Source organism: Argopecten irradians, chromosome 3 (assembly GCF_041381155.1).
Source record: "Argopecten irradians isolate NY chromosome 3, Ai_NY, whole genome shotgun sequence".
NCBI classification, from domain to species: domain Eukaryota; kingdom Metazoa; phylum Mollusca; class Bivalvia; order Pectinida; family Pectinidae; genus Argopecten; species Argopecten irradians.
Genome location: NC_091136.1, coordinates 58,325,268 through 58,346,271, shown reverse-complemented (window position 1 = coordinate 58,346,271; position 21,004 = coordinate 58,325,268). Strand labels below are relative to the sequence as shown.

The following is a 21,004-nucleotide window of genomic DNA, read 5'->3' as shown; positions in this document are numbered from 1 at the left end:
AATCCTAACTCCAGCCTGATATTGTATTGCATTTCGTATGTAATCCTAACTCCGGCCTGATATTGTATTGCATTTCGTATGTAATCCTTACTCCGGCCTGATATATGTATTACATATCAAATAATTTATTGACATATCAATTTTATTGTGTGCCCTATCTGGGCCTCGAACTTATGATCTACGGTACCCAATCGCCTAGCTAAACATACCTGCGCGCGTCTTTTCTATGACGAAGTGATAGTCGGTTCGATATGCTGACATGATCACTGTGTAATTGTCAAATTAAACCTTTGGAGCAACAACGCATCGTGCATATGATACGTTTTGTCTAGTAATTATGACATATCAAAGAAACACAATTTAACAAAGGATGACAATTTATTAGATATATACCTTTATTTGTAAATTGTGCCGGGTCCCTGTGAGGCGGGGATAATATCATGTCCTCACGTCATAATGGAAATTTTTATTGTGACGTCATAAGCCAATATGTTTATGACGTAATAGCTTAGTTACACTGTTGTTTGGCAAAAGCAAAGAGTGGCCATGATGTCGGGTACGGTCGATGAGGTAGCCGAGTTAAAGAAAAGCGGGTATGCTCTCGGCGCCCTACTGGGCGAGGGATCCTACGCCAAAGTTAGAAGCGCCTATTCTTCAAAAACAAACGCAAGAGTCGCTGTAAAAATAATCAATAGGAAGAAGGCGCCTAGAGACTTCCGTGAAAAGTTCCTTCCTCGAGAATTGGATATTATTAAAATGGTCGATCATCCAAACGTCGTGAAATTGTATGAAATTATAGAGTTCAACGGAAAGGTATGATTTTACTAATATTTTCATCCCGTTTCTTCTTTTAAGAAGGCGAACCATCAGGTCCAGCGTACACAGTAAATGTCTCCTATCGTGTCATCTTATTGCGGTATATATAACATAAGCAGATTTTTATTTCATGATAGTGCTATACTAATTAACACCCGCGCACCGTCAAAATGTTTTCACGAACATTAACAGGTAATAAAGTCAATATTCCAACGGAAATGATACCAGAAGACCAATTTAAAACCTTAAAAAAATCAGACACCCCATGAAATTCCATAACACAATAAATAGATTTACAATTCAAAATGTAACGTTTTAACAGTTGTCTCATAACTATGAGTTCTATACATATTGCTTTCCCGAGGTAAAAAATGATGATTGATTTACTGTACATGTCTTGAAATTTATAACATTGTAAACTTGATATTATATAGACCTTCAAAAACTCCCACTGAATAGATGGAAGATGTAGACCTGGCGTTATGTCATATGGAACTCCTTCTGGGTTTCGTTGATCATTATAGGGTTCCTTTGTTAAAGCAAACCGATTTTTTAAATTAAATTTTGCACTTCCGCACTGTTTCCGGTCGTGATAAGCGACACGCTTGTGAGCGGTCTTTCAATGTTCTTCCTTTTTAATTATTCTTGCCAAGTTTTCAGCTAAGCTAAAGACTGAATTATACTAAGATAAGATAAGATAAGATAAGTTAAGATAAGTTTATTTCTGGTTCAGGACTTATATGTAAAGTCCTCTATACCAGACTCATACAAAATATAGAGTTTACATTTTATCCGGTAATAATAATAAATTAATGATGTATAAAGGCTTTGTAGTTGTATAAGAGTTTTTGTTCATTCCAATGTTTGTCTAACGCATGTTTGAAGGAGTTTATATTTGGCGCCATCACTACATTCTCTGGTAGATCGTTCCATATCTTAGTAGCTCTTAGTGAAAAAAGTTTCTCCTAACCTCATATTTAGATCTTGTATGGAATAGCTTCCTCCTATGCCCCCTGCTGCTCTCGCGGTCCGTTGCATCTTTCCATAGAGATAAAATGTTACAACATTTGGAGTCATATACTCCATCTAAAATTTTGAAGAGTTCTATCATGTCTCCTCGTATTCTTCTATATGCCAATGTTGGTAATTTCAGTTTCTCCAGCCTTTGACTGTATGCTAGATGTGACATTCCTGGTAGACATTTTGTCGCTCTTCTTTGGACACTTTCTATCATTTCTATATGCTTCTGTAGGGTAGGTAAGGCGCCCATACGGGGCAAGCATAGTCCAAATGAGACCGAACTAAGCATTTATATAGCGGAATAAATGATTTGATGTCTATAAACTGAAAAGTTCTTCTCAAAAGTCCAAACATGGAATTGGCTTTTTTTACTTTCTCTGATATATGGCTGTCGAAGCTTAACGTGGAATCTACAACTACTCCTATATCTTTTTCTTGGTCTATATGTTGCAGTGTTTTTCCATTGAGCTGGTATTGTATAATTTCCTCACATTGGTTTCTTGTTCTCTCATCTCATCAGTTTCTCATCAGTCCAACATCATTGGAAAGCCACAAACGGCTTGTAAAGATGTATAGTGATATTTACAATAATGGTAAAATATTAAAAAGATTGCTTAAATCCTTAATAGCATGTCCTAGGTTTAAGTATAATATAATGTCTTTCCTAGGTTGATGGTGAAAACTTCGTGACGTGGTTTTTCCAGTGCTTGTTTAGCCTATTTTTGAAAATATTCAGGTTTTCAGCATTGACCACATCAACAGGGAGAGAATTCCATGACTCCACTATCCTGTTACTGAAAACATTTCTTGCCGAGTTGAGACGAAAAGGTTTCTTGTAGAGTTTTTTTTATTATGACCTCTTGTACCTGTGTGTCTCATTGGAGTACACATGTTCTCACTAGTAACAATATCGATTTTGTTGATAATTTTGAAGGTCTCCACCATATCGGCCCTCAGTCTTCTATATTCCAGTGTTGGGATACCCAGGGTCTTCAATCGGTCCGGATAGGAGAGATCTTTGAGGTTTACTAGTCTTTTTGTGCCTCTTCGTTGGACGTTTTCGATGGTTTTTATATCTTTTTTAATCCAGGGAGACCAAACGACAGAACAGTATTCCAAATGAGGTCTAACCAGAGTCTTATACAGTGTTTTAAAAGTTTGGTTGTCTAGATAAGTGAAAGTTCTAAAAATGATACCCATGATTTGGTTTCCCTTTGTTGAAGCTTTATTCACTTGATTTGTAAACTTCAGGGTATTATCTATTGTGACTCCCAGATCTTTTTCACTGTTGGTTTTCCCAAGTCGTATTCTGCTGTCGCCGTCCTTTATGGTGTATTGTCTGTTAATGGGGATATTTCCAATTTCCATATGCTTGCATTTTTCTTTATTTAGTTTCATTAACCAGAGGTCAGTCCAATCGGAGATCCTGTCAATATTTGTCTGTAGCTCTTCACAGTCCTGTAATGTGTTGATTTTTGAATACAATTTGGTATCATCCGCGAATAGTTTGGTAACACAATTCACTATCTCTGGGATGTCATTGACATAAATTAGAAATAGTATGGGCCCGAGTACACTTCCTTGAGGTACACCGCTTTTTACTTTTTTGGTTTTGGAGCTTGTTCCATTTATAATAACCTTTTGTTGTAGTCCTGACAGAAATTGTTGAATCCATGACAGAATTTTGCCTCCAATTCCATAGGATTTTAATTTGTATATGAGGAGTCTATGGGACACTTTGTCAAAGGCTTTACTAAAATCTAAATAAATAACATCGACGTTGTTGTTGTTGTCAAGGGCCTGTGTCCAGTGTTCTAATACCTCCAGGAGCTGTGTCGTGCAAGACTTGCCTGGCGTAAATCCATGTTGTTCTGGTGACAGTAAATTGTTGATCTTTAGGTGGTCCATGATATTGTCACGTATTATCCTCTGCAAGATTTTACAGGGTACAGATGACAGACTAATAGGACGACAGTTATTTGGATCCTTTGTTGATCCTTTCTTGTGTATTGGGCAAACATTTGCTGTGGTCCATTGTTTTGGCACTACACTTTCTTCAATTGATTTTTTTTTCTCTGTTTGTGTATCCTAATGTGTTTGCATTTATCTGGGTGCATTTTTAGAAGCCACGTTTCACTCCATTTCGACATTGTATCTAAATCACTTTGCAGATCTAAAGCATCATCTTTGCCACGGATAGCCTTGAATATTTTAGTATCATCCGCAAATAAGTATACGTCTGACTGCACTATGTCTGGAAGATCATTAACAAATATCACAAATGATAAGGGTCCAAGAACCGATCCTTGTGGAATTCCTGATGTTACGCTTGTCCAATCGGAATTTTTGCCATTCACTGTTACCATTTGATGTCTTCCTTTCAAAAAGATGAAATCCAAGTTTTCATCTGCTGGTTGAAATTATATGAGTTTAATTTATTCAGTAAACGGTTGTGCGGAACTGTATCAAAAGCTTTCTGATAATCCATGTATATACAATCGACTACGTCACCTTTATCTAAAGCAGTTGTCCATTTATACAGAACTTCTAAAAGTTGTAATGTTGTCGATCTACCTGATAAGAAACCTTATTGTTTGTTGGAGAAGTACTTGTTTTTCCTCATAAATGTTACTATATGATCCCTTATTAGAGTTTCTGGTGTTTTACAAACAACTGACGTGAGACTTACAGGCCTATAGTTTCCCGGTTCACACTTATCTCCTTTTTTGAAAATGGCACACACTCGAGCCTTTTTCCAATCATCCGGGAGAGTTCCTGTTGAAATTGATTGGTTGAATAACTTCGTTATTGGATATGATATTGTATCAGAGGTGTTTTTCAGGAACATCGGGTGGAGTTCGTCTAGTCCGGGGGATTTGTCCGGTTTGAGATTTTTTAGGATCTTTGATACAGCTTCTTGATCTATATTCATTTGTGACATCTCTTCGGCAGCTTCTCTTATGTACAGATGAGGCGTCGTGTCCGATTCCTGTATGAATACACTGCTAAAAAACCGACATAACACTTCTGCTTTTCCCTTATTTGATGTAACTTTAGTTGAAGTTTTGTCCGCTGGTTTTGCATATAGTTCTCCAATCTCTGATTTCGACGTAGCTTTTGGATCCGACTTTGCCTTTTTCGCTATATTGTGCTCATATTCTTTCCTCAATCTGCGTGTTAATTTCCTCACTTTATTTCTGACCCTATTGTATTCCATTCTCACGTTCATATCCTTTGTAGTTGCAGCCTTCCTTGATAACGAATGCTTCTTTTTTATGGCTTCAAGTGTTGTTGTATCTGCTGGGAAACTATGCTTGTTGTTCCGACCTATTTTAATGATTTTTGTAGGGACATGGCTTTCTTCTATTTCTTTGACCACCCTTTTGAAAGAGTTCCAATTCTCGTTGATGTTGTTAGAGTTCATAATTATTTCGTCCCAGTTGGTATCAATTATCTCCTCGTTTATCCTTTCATAATTGGCATTTTTATAACTCTTTTTCTTCTTGCTTTGTAGAGCTACCTTTACTTTACAAATGACCTTAAACAGTAGTACACAATGATCACTTTTACCTAAAGAGCTTTGATATTCAATATCTGATAAGGAATGCTCGTCTTTGCTTATAATAAGATCTAGGACATTCGGATTGTCTTGACCTCGCCATCTTGTTGGTTCTTGGACATGTTGGAAAAGAAAGTTGTCTTGGAGTTTTTGAATGAACTTGTATTCTTGAGAATCTGTATTCTCTCTCCTTGTATTCCATGTTTCCCAGTCTCCCATTATCAAAAGTTTGTTGTGTTTTTTCTGAGCGGCTTCTTCCATCAAATCTTGTAATTTATTGTTATACTGTTTAATCAGTAAATATATTAGATTCACTTCTCTTCAGATTCCTCATGGTTAGTTTTGTCCCGATGGATCAGCAGAATAGCCTAAGTGTTAGCTTACACAGGGATTCAAGTTTTATTTACAGGGATGACAGTGCTACTATTCCTCTGACATCTAACAGCAAAGATATATCTCCACTAAATTGAATAGTACAATAGCACATAATTTCTACATTAAAATTGTTTTCGAATCAAAAGAAGCAAATGCTTAAAGGCCTACTAACTTTCCGGAGCAAACTATAAAGGTTTCTTAACCACCTTGATAACATCAGAAAATATATACCGATGGCTGAAACTGAGGTTAAAACACCAAACATATGCACGATTTCCTTCGTATTTATATGAAAATAGTGGAGTCATTTCGCTGTTTTGCCGTCTGGCGCAGTGATAGTCAACTATCGCGCGGTATTTAGGACGACGGCGGGAAACATAAGACGACCCGCGTTATTAAAATTAACGTTTTATTTATTTTAATCAAATTGTTCAGAAATCATGATACGTGTAATATTAACGGTAAGTTGATAATTTTTGTGACAAAATTATGGATCTCGTTCTACATTCATATTCTAAAATTTAAAAGCCGTTTCGGAAAGGTAGTGGGCCTTTAAAGCCAAACAACTGAGTGTATAATTTAAACAAGATTCGTTCTCTTTTCTAGGTATTTATGGTTATGGAGTATGCAGGCCACGGAGACCTTTTAGAATATATCAAACTTCGTGGTGCGTTACAGGAGGATCGTGCCCAAGTCATGTTCAAACAAATTGTGCTCGCAATAGGCTACCTCCACGACAGGAAAATAGTCCATAGGTAAGGTGGAAGGGATTCATATGTTAATTTGCTATTTTAGCACCATATTTGCTACTTTAGTCAGTTTTATTTAAGCGTTTACATATATACTCCAATCACGTGCATGTATAATTAGGAAGCTACAATTGTTTATTTATTTGTTCATGGTCATAGTACGAATTAATTAAGATTTGAAGGCTACTTGAACACTTATTGTTACTTATAAATAGATTTTATATACTTTGACGAATTAGATTCATCGCGGGTGGGGTTTTTTTTTTTTTTTTTTTTTTTTCGTTATTTGTACATCATGTATGTTTTTGTATTTCTTACTCTACTCCTAGCGCTGAGACATAACGCACAATGTTCGGTCACTTTTACGTCACGCCGGAATTTCATTGGAAAAAGCGTTGAACAGTAAAATAATATAAGCGCAATACTATTTTTTTAAATTGAAAAACAGAAAGGATATATTTATTCAATTACGGGAGGACTTTTATCAAAATATTTGTAATATTTATGTTTCTATTGATGTGTTTTTGTTGAGAAAATGACGTTTTTTGGCGCGACAGATGTAACACGCACCTGTATGCGGTTTCAGTTAAAGTGTCACTGTGGTCATACTGAACACCACATGGCGGTAAAATTTGACAAAGAGATTCCCCAAAAACGAACTATCATGATATCATTTCGTTATAATGAATTGTGACGTCATACTTCAAAATGGTGGACTTTGTTTGTAGACTTGCCGATCGACAGATCCGAAGAGAAAAGACAAAAAAGTGAAAAAACACAAATACACACAGTACAAAACGGTACTAATACATGAGATAGAGACATGAATTGTTAATATAAAAATACGTTTTTCTTCTATTTTAATAACATGTCAGAAAATATAGACTGCGACGTCGTTCTACTTTTTTATCGAACAAAACCTTTGTCTTGCAGAAATGACACAAAATGAAATTTTTAAATTGACTGTTCTGTCACGCAAGTTCACGACGTTGAAAAATGACTTTATATTAGGAAGTATGTTTTCTATTCATAATAAAAAAATACGTTTTTGCTCAAATATACATGTGCGAAATCTCTACTGAAAATTCAAAAAAGTATTCGAAAAATTGCGTTTTTTCTTTGTCTTGCAGGTTTGCCGAATGTCGGAAATGACGTCAATTGCGCTCGTCATGTTATATAAGATAATGACGTCTTTTACATTAAATAACGTTACATAAAAGTGACCGAACATTGTGCGCGACGTCTGAACATTCATAACAATATTTATTTATGCAGTATTTTATTTACAGAGATATGAAATGTGAAAACCTTCTGCTTGATTGCATGAATAACATAAAAATATCCGATTTTGGATTTGCTCGTCAGTACGAGCCCAGCGATGTTAGTAAGACATTTTGCGGAAGTGCAGCATACGCAGCTCCGGAAGTGCTTCAAGGAATTCCATACCATCTTCCATCACATGACATATGGAGTATGGGCGTCATTCTATATATTATGGTAATTTCCTTTATGTTTATACCAAGGCCACATTCTGTGTTTCTGACGTAATATGCAATAACGAAAGTGTGTGGAAGGTTTGCCTTCAAAAAGAAACAATTTAATGAGAAGGTCGTAATGATATATCACCGATGTTTTGTTTGGCGAACAGTGTCGCTACTTTTTAATCCTGCCACTACTAGTAGAGATAAGATTCAATGTATTGTCTGATCTAGGTGTGCGCCTCCATGCCGTACGACGACTCGAATATCAAAAAGATGGTCAGTCAACAACTTGAGAAGAAGATAGGGTTCTCCAGATACAAGAAGTTATCATCCGACGTTAAGGACTTGATCATGAGACTGATGGAAGTCAATGTCAAGAAGAGGCCGAATATCGTTAGTATCAAAGAGCACCCGTTCCTACAGAGTCCCCAAGCCAATGGAGAGTGTGATAAGAACCAGCAGGCCATCAATAGTTCGTATAGACAAGAGGGATGACATGTCGGCTAGAAACAGGCTTTACTACCACAGTAGAAGTAATTATAGTTTACCTATTCAAAAGAAATGCCAATGTATTTTTGTAGACAGGATTGTATTAAAATTTGTACACTTAAATATAAATCTACAAATAAATAAACATTTTCTTTTAAGTAAACATGTTCTTTTTGCTTCTGAAATACATCCCAAGAGCTATCGGTTACTGCCATGGCGGCACACAGCTATAAGCGCTCAATACCATGCCAGTCTGTGTCTATAACCATATATGTGACTTGTACAGCTGTCTCTCATCTGACGGAACACGCTTCTTTGGCTCAACGGATAAAGACAGGGATTATCACAACGTAGACATAGGGTCAGGATTTCTTTGTAAGCACGCAGTTTGTCTCATTACATGCGAGGTTGCCCCGATAAGCTTTTAGCTGTTCATTGGCTCAGGGTCTCTATAAACAATAGATCGGACTAAAATGACCCAAGGTGTTAAAAATATTCTGGAAAAAAAGTAAAAACTAATCGAACCTGTGAAGAATGGTATTTTCCTCATCTCTTTCGCTTGAGTGTTCCACAAATTCTGTATCAAATATTTAATCTTAAATACACGACCATTGCCTTCATACCTCTTCAAACTCGGGGCGGAGGCGTGCCGACAGGTCCAGACATGATATATTCTCCCTTCTGAGTTGATATTCCATATTATGTCAAACATTCAACCCATGTACTTTACAATAAAGTTGGTTCACAGCACCAAATATAACTTGTGTGGTAACATGCAGCCCGATCACTGACCCCACAACCAGCGGAACGCTCCATCAATTTAGCTACCTTGACGCTGGCGATGAGACGTGTACATGTGCACCTGCTAATCACCGTTATTACTTAAATTTTGTACTGTAAGCTTATATCTCAATTTTCATAATTACACACGGGAACGGAAGGCCGCCATTATTCATGAAATTCATGAACTTTCAATGGGTCTTTGATAATGTTCATATATGAGAAGGTATTTGTGGATCCTTCATTACCTTGAATTGTACATTTTACTGTTTTATGACTCCTGACTCTGCGTTGTTCCAAGGTGTGTGTGGCCATGTCCTTTCCAGACACAACTGTAATCCCCAGCTTTAGCTTACCATGTTTAGTCTTCCAGTGAAGCTTCAGTATGTAAAGTTGATAACATTGGCCGAGTGCAGCTCCGATTGGAATTCGTTGTCACTTACGAGTAAAATCAATAAGAGTTCCTGCTTCGTCATATATACCAAGGTAGATAATGATGTTAACCAGATAGTTTCCCATTGGTTTTACTTTTGTTTTGATAAACGATCAGAACAATTTGCTTTTCTTTCATTTTGATGAGAATATGACAATTATTTCATTTACTTTCATTTCCGACATTTCTTAACCTTCCTTTCTGGTATAAATCCACAAAGAATCTACCATTCCCCAACAGTATTGATATGTATTGCTGGAGGTTGGTGTAGTTCACACATACATTGGGTAGGTTTCTTCAAGGTAATCTAGTGTACAACATGACCAAATTGTTGACTCTTTGAACGCAATTTAGCACAACAAATCACGCCCGCATTTGCAATATACAATAAAATATTTGTTGCATTGTATAACTGTTCGCAGGGAACAGTCGAATCTTTTGACGCTTTAGAGTTTCTAGTTCTAAAAAATATACATTAAATGTTTTTTCTGTATTCATGAAAATCACATATGATTGCTGTTTATCATTGACTTGTTGTCATTTGTGCAAACTTTCATATTATTACTGTTATATGGACCAAATGTATGCAGTATTGGGTCCCAAATTATTGGCGATAGACGCCGAGACGACTTTTACAAAATATCAAATGTTAATATCTTATTGATATATTGTAACGACATAAAATATATAAAATACAACAGAAAGAAATGTGCTGGAGGCTGAGTAAATATTTCACTGAAATTTTGATCATAACAAATACATATGTTGGATATGTTTGCCAAACATAGCAATAAATTATTAAAGAAAATATTATCTGTAACGTAATAAAGCGCTTTACCATTTAGTGACGTCTACAACAGTGGGAAACAACCAACTAGTGTGTCTTATGTGTCAAACACAACAACCTCTAACGTCACCCAAACACCTCCGACAGTCGGGGCGTCACTGTGGCACGCGCCTGTTGATGCTTCTAAACGTCGTACGTCACTTGATTCCAGTCTTTACCTAAATGACACACGTGTGGTTGCGTCGGTCATGTCTCTGTAGGCCCCGAGTATCGACCAGACCGCTTAAAGCCATTAAATCACTCAAGTGTTAGCAGATCTCCCGAGGAATTCTTTATTCACGTTATAATAGATCCTTTATCCAGAGTCGACATATCACTGCCCAAATAGCCAGAAACAGTCCACATGAATATTCATTACAACTGAAAATCACATTGACGTCACATGAAATGGACAAAAAGGGTCGTAATCAAATGATGTTGTCGGCGTCTTTGTTCAAATAAACCAAATAATCTGGTCTTACATTATGTTCTATTTAGGCGTGATGGTTTAAATTTGACTGCCCACGAACCTATCGTACAGTTGTCTGGTTTCCTGTTCAATCCATTATGTAATCAACTGTTATCTAAGGAGATGGAGATTCGGTTATTTGTGAGTGTACATAGCGATAATAGATAACAGATTCTTTGCATCGGAAGAGTCATGAGCACGATTGTATTTGAATCTGACAATAGCTTCACTAAGGTTTCGTTTAAGGAAATGCTTCATCCAATGACAGGAACAGTATGGCGTGTTTATGGGCAGAGTCTCAGCTTTGGACTGAATAATCCAGTAGAGTATCGCATGCAATGGTATCACTTTTCCTACAGTGTATAGAGCTTTGTTGCAGTCTCCAAGCAAGAAAGCTAGACGTAGTAATGTATGAACAGTTTATACGTATCTTCATCAAAATTGGACATTTTGAACACCGTCAAAGATGTTACAAATAATGAACGTTTTTCAGAGTCTGAAACCAACGATAACGAACAAACTATGGACACTTAATAAATCTCACAATCTATAGCACCAGACCGAGCTCTTACGGGTTTATAGGTTTATTAGTTTAACGTCCTATTAACAGACAGTGTCATGTAAGGACGTGTCAGGTTAAATGGTGGAGAATTCGGAGAAAAACCACCGACCAGTGGTCAGAACTCAGAAACTGCCACGCATTTCATTCGAATTCGCGTCTCAGAGGTGGAGGGCTTTTGGTAATATGTCTAGACATCTTAACCACTCGGCTACCGCGGCCCCACCGAGCTCTTACGATGTACTTACCGGTATTAGTCGGAGTCGTCATATATCATATACCTCAAAATTGACAAAATAAGAAAGTTTTCATGTACTTAATTAAATTGATTTTTCTTTGCAATTTGGAAGAGTCAAATTAAGAAGACATTTACATATTTGTTCTCGTCAACCAATGAATGCCGCCAAACTACAAAGCAAAGTAATAACCATAGAACAACAAACAAAATCGAGACACTTTGGCCGAATTTTATTTGCAACATAACATTACAACAGTTGGGATATTCTCAAATTAATCAACAAAATATACCTTTTTATTGTGTACACATTCATATCACTTTATTAGTTACACACACTCTGTTTATTAATTGTTTATGGTGGTAAAGATCAATATACCAATATATAATTAGAAAAAGTAGTTTTACAAATTATTTGGAAATCAAATTATACGTTTGTCATATATACAAAAACAATTTAAGCTTTTTAAATATTGAAGTAATTAATAAACATGTAAATTTTCTATTAGTATTTAAACGGCCATACCATGCCAAAGATAAGCCAGTGCAGCTGGCCTTTGAAGCCATGTTGGCCTGAGGTGGAATCCCAAATAACACTATAACATAACGCACAATCTACACGTCTGTAATGCAGTTGGTGTTTATATCTCTACAACTCGGTGCATCACCTCCGCCACAGACACTTCTACCAAGGTGCTTCCACGCAGCGAACAATGTAATATCGCTTTGATAAACAGAAAATTGATCTCATGCATTTATCAGGTCCTATATCAGCCATTCATTGGTGTCACAAAGCTAGTATATTGCCTCTGTTACAAAAAAAAAAAAAAATTTCAATGTTTCGCCATTGATAAACAAAATTAGTGATATCTGTTCTCGATATGTATCTTACCACGCGCCACCTTCGCCGACGACACTATGTAAATCACATGTACATGTAAATCACATGTAGAACCGATTGCATTATAGACGTGTAAATATAAAATTCTTTTTTTTTCATCACAAATTAGAACAACGGAAAAACAATAAATTGACAATGAAATGAGTATGATATCACATTCTGTACCGGTGAAAACCTCTCGTATAAACAATTGTTTTGAAATACCTTTTTGACCAGGCCAAAGTGTTCATTCTTGTAATGGAGACCAAAACCATTGTTTCTCAATGTTATTTTACTGTTATCTTTGAAACTGCGTTGCAAAATATATTCATATATTTCTTTTTTAAATTACCACTGAAATAATACTTAACGGTTAAGAAAAAACGTCAGTCTTTCAGGTTTCTGTATCACAAAAGAAAGTTGATGAACTTTATATGGTAACGTTAATGTATTTAAAACAATGAACGATTTGCTAAATATCTTTACTAAGTATTATGTCTGATTAGAGAGGTCATAGAGAGGGCGTATTTATGTCATGTTAAAATTCAATTATCCTTTGTATATCGATTTAATATTTTTCAGAGAAAAAATGTCTTTTACCTTTACTATTAAGTGTTGTTAAAAGCTAGTGGAAACTAACCTGATAGTATTGCTTTTTTATATCGACAATTATCTCATCCAAACTTCAACTGTATATAATATTTGAGAAATCATTTCTTTTCATGACATTTAGAATATCATTTGAATTTTAAACACCATCGGTGATAGAACATGGTGATCTTTGTTTACCCAGTACAAACGGAATGACAGTTGTAACCAGAAATGTTCTTTTATAAAATAATGTAGAATCTTATTAACTTTACGGCGCCTTTCAATAGCCGTACTAATATTTAGGTGGATAATCATGGCTACATTACATTTAGAAAGGTCTAACTCAAGTTGTCCATGTGAATTAACAGACACCAGTCCCGATTATACGAAGGAGACTTGTAATAATTCACTTGTACATTACAATGATTAGAAGTTGTTGATGTAAGAGACTCCTTATCATTGATGTTTGGTCGTAACTCCTTGTTCTGTCACCATCACTGTTTGACATGGCCTGAACCTATCTCTTACTTAAAGATGTAAAGGAAGTCACTTACCATGTTACAATTCTAAAATGTCAAAGACTACAACTAAATATCTCATTACGAAAGGTATATTTTTAACATGCACATGCTGCAAACAGTATGATTGTCGAACACCGCGTTACCACCAGACAAACATTGATCCCAGTAGACCAGTAACTGGCTTAGTCTACCATACCTTAATACCATAGTATACCACATGGTCACACTGAGGACATCTTAGGTCATCGAGTACACACTCGGGAACTAAGGTACTAAGGGAATAAAATGGCACTCAGCCCATTTGTAATAGTTTTAGAATTCTACCGAGACATTGAACTTCTTCCAAGACTCTCCAGTACCAAGGCACCAGACTTTGAGGACACGGAAGACTGTAAATTTTCGTCATTATGGTAACTTGTGTCGGTAGTAGTCTAATTTGAACCGGGTCTACAGCTAAATATCTAAGTAAACTGTCGACCTACAGTCATTCTTTTATGCGATTCCAATCATTTTCTACCGAGAAATATCTCGATGGAAATTTCATTCAGGAATGCATATCCGTGTCACGTCACAAAGCAAATATTGGTTCTCGAAGCGATTCAATCTTTATAATAATCATCCAAAATAATTGCATATTTTGCCATTTCATATAAAAATATATATTTATCCGTTCTACTTGCTCCGAGCAGCAATAAGTGCTTCGTGTTTGCAAGTTATTGATATTTGTAAATTTATCGTGATTACAGTTAGTATATTAGTGATGAAATAATTAATGATCAATTCTTTTTATCGATTTAATTAAACAGACCTTTTTTTTCCTTTTAACATTATTCCGAATTTTTTAAATTATATACCTTTAAAACTGACACTATTTCATGTAAAATCCGACTATTAGATTCCGAGCTTGGTTTGTAGTTTATTGTCCATTCCTCAGGCTTTCTCCTGGTGGATTCTCTTCACCTTGAACAGCTTCCCGTGGTTCATCTCGTCTTCGACTTGGTTTTTGTAGGGTGCGTCACGTGATCCGTGGAAGATCAGGGTCCACTCGAAGAATGTTCCAGTGTCGACATTGGTGTTCTTGCCGGGTACAAGTGTTACCTCGAGCTTCCAGCGTCCTCTAGGGTTTTCAGCCCAGGTATGGGTAGTCATGAAGGGCCAGCGGGTAAAGCCATTCTTATGGTCGTCGTCATTAGGTCTCTGACTCAGGATCATGGAACTGAAATAATCATATAGAACTTTATTACTCCTTATCGTCGTGACATATTCCTGCAATGATGGTTTTATACAAATCATATACATATTCCAATTCTTATTCTTTCTGAGATGTTAATTTGTTTTCATTAACTTTTTTTTCTTTTGTTCATTTTTATAGACACTGATTTTGACTTTTTTTTTATGTCATATTAAATAAAATTTGTTATTTGCATAAATATTAAGGTTTAAACTTACGTAGTGTTCGTTGGTGAAGTGATAAAGATCACAACATTTCCTCTATAGGTAGACTTAAGGGTTACGAACGCCTGCACGTGCTCTAGATAATTGATCTCGTTATCACTCCCGTGGCCTTTCTGAGATGTTAATTTGTTTTCATTAACTTTTTTTTCTTTTGTTCATTTTTATAGACACTGATTTTGACTTTTTTTTTTATGTCATATTAAATAAAATTTGTTATTTGCATAAATATTAAGGTTTAAACTTACGTAGTGTTCGTTGGTGAAGTGATAAAGATCACAACATTTCCTCTATAGGTAGACTTAAGGGTTACGAACGCCTGCACGTGCTCTAGATAATTGATCTCGTTATCACTCCCGTGGCATGCGTCACTGTCAATGTGCATCTGGATTGGTTCGTTGGTGCCAAACTTCCTGTTATAAATGAAACAACAGTATCTCTATAAGCGTTAACCAGCTGAATGGTGCACAACATTCTAAAAGATCTAATTATCTTGTACTTTTATAAACTAATATTTACAGTCAGTGGTGAATTGATAGTACAAACCCCGTTGATTTCTACCAAAGGCTACTCAACTTTATTTCTCGATAGATTGAGAATGTCACGCGCAATTTGGAGCCGCGCGGATGAATTTATGATGGTCAAAATCAGAAACTTTTGGTGTTTTCAGTACCGAACGTACGTTCGATGAACATGTACGACTAGGTATCAAAATATGTTTCAACACATATATACATGTACGTGTGTAAATACAAATGTAGAAAAGTTACATTGTTTATGTCACTACCGTGTCTCTTTGAGCACAGGAGTTTGACGTTCTGTCAATAATATATAGTATACATATATAAAAAAATATCCCTTTATACTATATAAAAACACCAGGAATGAAATGCATCGCTGGCCAAAATGTTCACCACCTTCGGTAAAAGTTCTGTAAAATTTGTTCTGGGCATTGTCTGCATGTGTCACCGCGCCTATAATACAATAAGATGTTATTCTTCACATATATCAACACTAACCTGTTCACAACCCCATCACAATAAGTTTAATCCCATGTCATTTTGAAAGTTTGCAGATTTCGCGGCCACTTTGTTTTGTTCCCGAATCCATGTGTGTCGGTGAGTCTGTGTTGTTCGCTACAACATGTAGATCTACATCCAGGATGAGAGCGGTAGAGTTGGATGATCCTATTTGTATTTTTAACATCTTTGGTTGTACGCAAATGAATAAAATATGTCAGGATAACATCAGTCTTTGAGTTGGATAAGTTTAACCAAAACGACCTAGGCCTAGCACGAAAATGCATTTTTGTTCACCTCGCGGGACAGACAAGTCCTTTACTGTACGTTATCTACTCGACTACTGTGAATCGGCGATAGCTACACAATGTACGTTTGGGTGTTTCGAAATATCAATGAAACGGAATCCTACAATTGTAGCTTTACAATACTTGTAATAGATATCTCTAATATTTATTGAAGTGTTTGAAAAAGTAATATAAATAGAGGTCTATAAGCTAACATTTTGAGAGCGGTAAATGTTTACAGTACTTAGTGGGCCTACCTGTGTTTGTACATGTTCCTCGAAACGACGTCCGATACATTTGGAAATCTCCAAAATCCGGAAATAACGACATGAAACTATGTAAACATCCATGTATTCAAGTAATTTCAAACGTGGACTGATTAAGTAGAACTCAAGTGATCACAACATTGAAGAAACTCTCTGTTTGTCACACCTCCTTGACACAGGCGGTTTGAAACGGACGCCGCGTCACAACTACGTTAAATATCCTGCCACATTATGAATTGTGTAAGCGTGTGTAATAATACTAAGCAAAATATTAAAACCAAACTGCTTTGCACCATGGTGTTTTTGACAACAGATAAATAGAACAATTTATAGTTTCATACAGGGAAAACACCAGATATAGGCTTCATCAGACGGAACTCATTTTATTTGTATGTTCATTGATAAATTGGCGGGAATTTCCGCCACTTCGAGTGGCTGTTCCAAATGCCCGTCGGAACCAAACGATATAATCCAATTTTAGTCTTATAAATGCCATAAACACTATTAAGTGTAAATTTTGAGCTATGAAAATAATAGTTAAGACTGTAAATATAAATTATTAAATATCGATACCCTACTCAATTTTATCCTTCGATAGAACCACCAGAAAGAGACTTTAATCCTTAAATAAAAAAAAAAAAAAAAAAAAAAAGACGAAACAGCGTTGAGGTGTTAAAATGCTTACAATTACGTAGAATTCTCTTATGATCTATTAGGTAAGGCCAACTACCAAAACATTACAGGGACAATTCAGTGAGGCTAATTCATTACATAACCACGAAGCAAAATGTGACATAAATGTAGTGTTCTACATTCCTTGTGAAACATATGACACGAAATAGTGACAAATTCCACAACATTGTTAAGTATTTTAATTAATACCATTGAAATTTCAGAGTCAAAGTAACGCACATTAAACAAATGCAATACATAAACACTAAGGAGTTGATGAAATTATTTTTAGACAAGAACATTCATATAACAATGTTAATACAACTGATTTGAGTAGATCTAGAAACAAAAAATCTTTACTACAAAAGCAAGGGTCAGGGATCAGCATACAAGACTATGTGTAATGGCGATTGAACATTTTACATACATTTCACTACAGTGGACTTTCCTGGCATATCACAGTAAAGTCAACTAAACTAATTTCCATTAGAACGGGTTTGTTGCCCGAATATATGCAAGTTTTAATGTACTCTTAGACTGAATTGTTCCTTTAACAACCAGTATTGTCTATTTCTATATGTATTCCCATCAGCATCTAAAGGGAACGAATCTAAATGCACTTCTCATGCATGTCTTAGTTTGGATAAGCGTCATGTAAAAGCAGTTCACTTCTCATGCTTGTCTTAGTTTGGATAAGCGTCGTGTAAAAGCAGTGCACTTCTCATCCATGTCTTAGTTTGGATAAGCGTCGTGTAAAAGCAGTTCACTTCTCATGCATGTCTTAGTTTGGATAAGCGTCGTGTAAAAGCAGTTCACTTCTCATGCATGCCTTAGTTTGGATAAGCGTCGTGTAAAAGCAGTTCACTTCTCATGCATGTCTTAGTTTGGATAAGCGTCGTGTAAAAGCAGTTCACTTCTCATGCATGTCTTAGTTTGGATAAGCGTCGTGTAAAAGCAGTTCACTTTTCATGCATGTCTTAGTTTGGATAAGCGTCATGTAAAAGCAGTTCACTTCTCACGCATGTCTTAGTTTGGATAAGCGTCGTGTAAAAGCAGTTCACTTCTCATGCATGTCTTAGTTTGGATAAGCGTCATGTAAAAGCAGTTCACTTCTCATCCATGTCTTAGTTTGGATAAGCGTCGTGTAAAAGCAGTTCACTTCTCATGCATGTCTTAGTTTGGATAAGCGTCGTGTAAAAGCAGTTCACTTCTCATCCATGTCTAAGTTTGGATAAGCGTCGTGTAAAAGCAGTTCACTTCTCATGCATGTCTTAGTTTGGATAAGCGTCGTGTAAAAGCAGTTCACTAAGCGTCGTGTAAAAGCAGTTCACTTCTCATGCATGTCTTAGTTTGGATAAGCGTCATGTAAAAGCAGTTCACTTCACATGCATGTCTTAGTTTGGATAAGCGTCGTGTAAAAGCAGTTCACTTCTCATGCATGTCTTAGTTTGGATAAGCGTCGTGTAAAAGCAGTTCACTTCTCATGCATGTCTTAGTTTGGATAAGCGTCGTGTAAAAGCAGTTCACTTCTCATGCATGTCTTAGTTTGGATAAGCGTCGTGTAAAAGCAGTGCACTTTTCATGCATGTCTTAGTTTGGAAAAGCGTCATGTAAAAGCAGTTCACTTCTCATGCATGTCTTTGTTTGGATAAGCGTCATGTAAAAGCAGTATACCCCTGTTATTGTGACCAGCCAATATGAAATGGAAATTATTAACGATCTACAGTGTTTGACTGAGCAATTGGATCTAATCTAAATTTTCGATGATAATTTCAAACTTCTGATTGGGATAGTTTGAACTCCGACGGAAACGATATAAGTGCATGTAAATAGCGGAAACCATCCGAACAAATCTATATGTATTAGTTGAAACATTATTGATTGATAACTGTTTTATCATTATGAAGCTATATAACGTTCATACTACAGTGAACAACTCGTTCAATACTCGCATTAAGGACACCTTTTACTCATGCATCTACAATCACCAAACGTTGCGTAATAGCCACGGGCTTTTATTGGACTAAACCATCGGAATGTACAGATACTATCCTTTGACAAATCACATGACATGCCAACTGTGGGAGTTTATGTCTGGGGGAATTGGGCTTTGTGGTAGTGTACAATATTGTTTTATTGTCTCACAAGGAGCAATTGCAAACGGACACTAATCGTATATCCATCTTTATTTGAGAATCTCTATTTGAAATGTACGGTTCACTTCGGAAGCACTCTCGACATTGCAGTAATCGGAAGCTGTAAAGATACCGTCTGAGAGCCTACTAGAAGGTTACCATGGCGGCTTTCATGCGATTTATTCTACACTTCATCGGACCAAACAGAAACACGAGATTTGAGAGATAATTTAATACTGTGATTGAAACCAAGTCTGTCAGCAACATTGAATTCAGAACCACTAGCAAGGCCTCAATTGATTTTCTGCTCAGTCAAAAGGTCCTTTAATGATCACTGTCATTTGAGGAGGGTATTAATGAACTCAATTTAACAGCAAAATAACATTTTTCAATTATTGAAAGTATTGACAATGATGTGTAAGAAGGCACAAGATTTACTATACAGTTAATCATTGCCTCTGCCAGGGATCAAACTCGGGACCTCTTGGTCTGACTCAACCGATCGAGCTAAAGAGTATTGCGGCTACTATTGACCAGGGTTACAGTGTACAATGCATGATAATATCAGTATCTTAAAAGTAGCGCTAGATACAACGGGTAAATGCAAAGCATGTACTAGGCGACATAACTTATCCCCATCACCTTAACTGCCATGAGATGAAAAAGGGGATAACTAATTTGTTTACAGACAGTAAACATTAAAACTAAAACGTTAAAAGATCTTTCATTTTATCTCTCGCAAAATAACAAGATATATCCTTCTTTGGTCCTCAAGAAACCTTGACAGGAACAACAATTTTTTTACCGGGTGAGAGGACATCGTTTTTGAAATTAGCATGGTGATGTTATGCGAAATGAGGCTGAGCAAGGTAACCTTAATCTGTGCGACAAGAGAATATTCCATACAACGAAAAGGACGTAATATATGGTAAATAAGGTGATAGACGTACATGTCCTTGGTGACACTTCCTCCTGTACAGTGGAATCGTTCTGGCAGAGGTTTCCATTGTCTAGCCAGATCCACCATGGCAGCGGCATCCAACACCCCGTATCCGAAAAGATGGTTAAACAGTAGTCCGGCGCCGTTATACTTCCAGTGGTGTTTCTGGTACGGGTCGAATAACTTGTTTCTCTTGGAGGTAAGGACAGTCAGATGCTGCATGTCTCTCCATGTCAGGTTACGACTGAAACACAAAGTCAGATAAATGATTATATCTTAATTGAAAATCCCTCTATAACTACTTTACGTAAAGACCAGGCCTCGTAAGTAAGGATAGTCCACATAATAGACACCTGGTAACGTTATGTTAGCCTGGGAGTCTTTTTATTGGAGAAAGTAACTATTAATTAAGTAATGATTTGATTAATTCTAGAATGTTCGGGCTCGGCA

At 36.4% G+C, this 21,004-nt stretch overlaps 2 protein-coding genes across 2 annotated transcripts in view; one reads left to right on the top strand and one right to left on the bottom strand.

The window, feature by feature from the left end:
- Positions 1-507: 507 nt before the first annotated feature.
- LOC138319215 (testis-specific serine/threonine-protein kinase 1-like) lies at positions 508-8,614 on the top strand. Its single transcript, XM_069262199.1, has 4 exons — positions 508-813; positions 6,377-6,525; positions 7,809-8,016; positions 8,232-8,614. Exons 1-4 carry the CDS (start codon positions 547-549, stop codon positions 8,493-8,495), a joined length of 888 nt encoding a protein of 295 aa, XP_069118300.1. The 5' UTR covers positions 508-546; the 3' UTR covers positions 8,496-8,614.
- Positions 8,615-12,007: 3,393 nt separating this feature from the next.
- Positions 12,008-21,004, bottom strand: part of LOC138319214 (neuroendocrine convertase 2-like) — a 31,181-nt gene continuing 22,184 nt past the window's right edge. The window contains exons 11-13 of the mRNA XM_069262198.1: positions 20,565-20,798; positions 15,484-15,648; positions 12,008-14,999 (exon numbers count right to left, since the gene is read on the bottom strand). Of these exons, the coding sequence (XP_069118299.1) occupies positions 14,714-14,999; positions 15,484-15,648; positions 20,565-20,798 (685 nt within the window). The 3' untranslated portion in view covers positions 12,008-14,713. The remainder of the gene's footprint in view (positions 15,000-15,483; positions 15,649-20,564; positions 20,799-21,004) is intronic.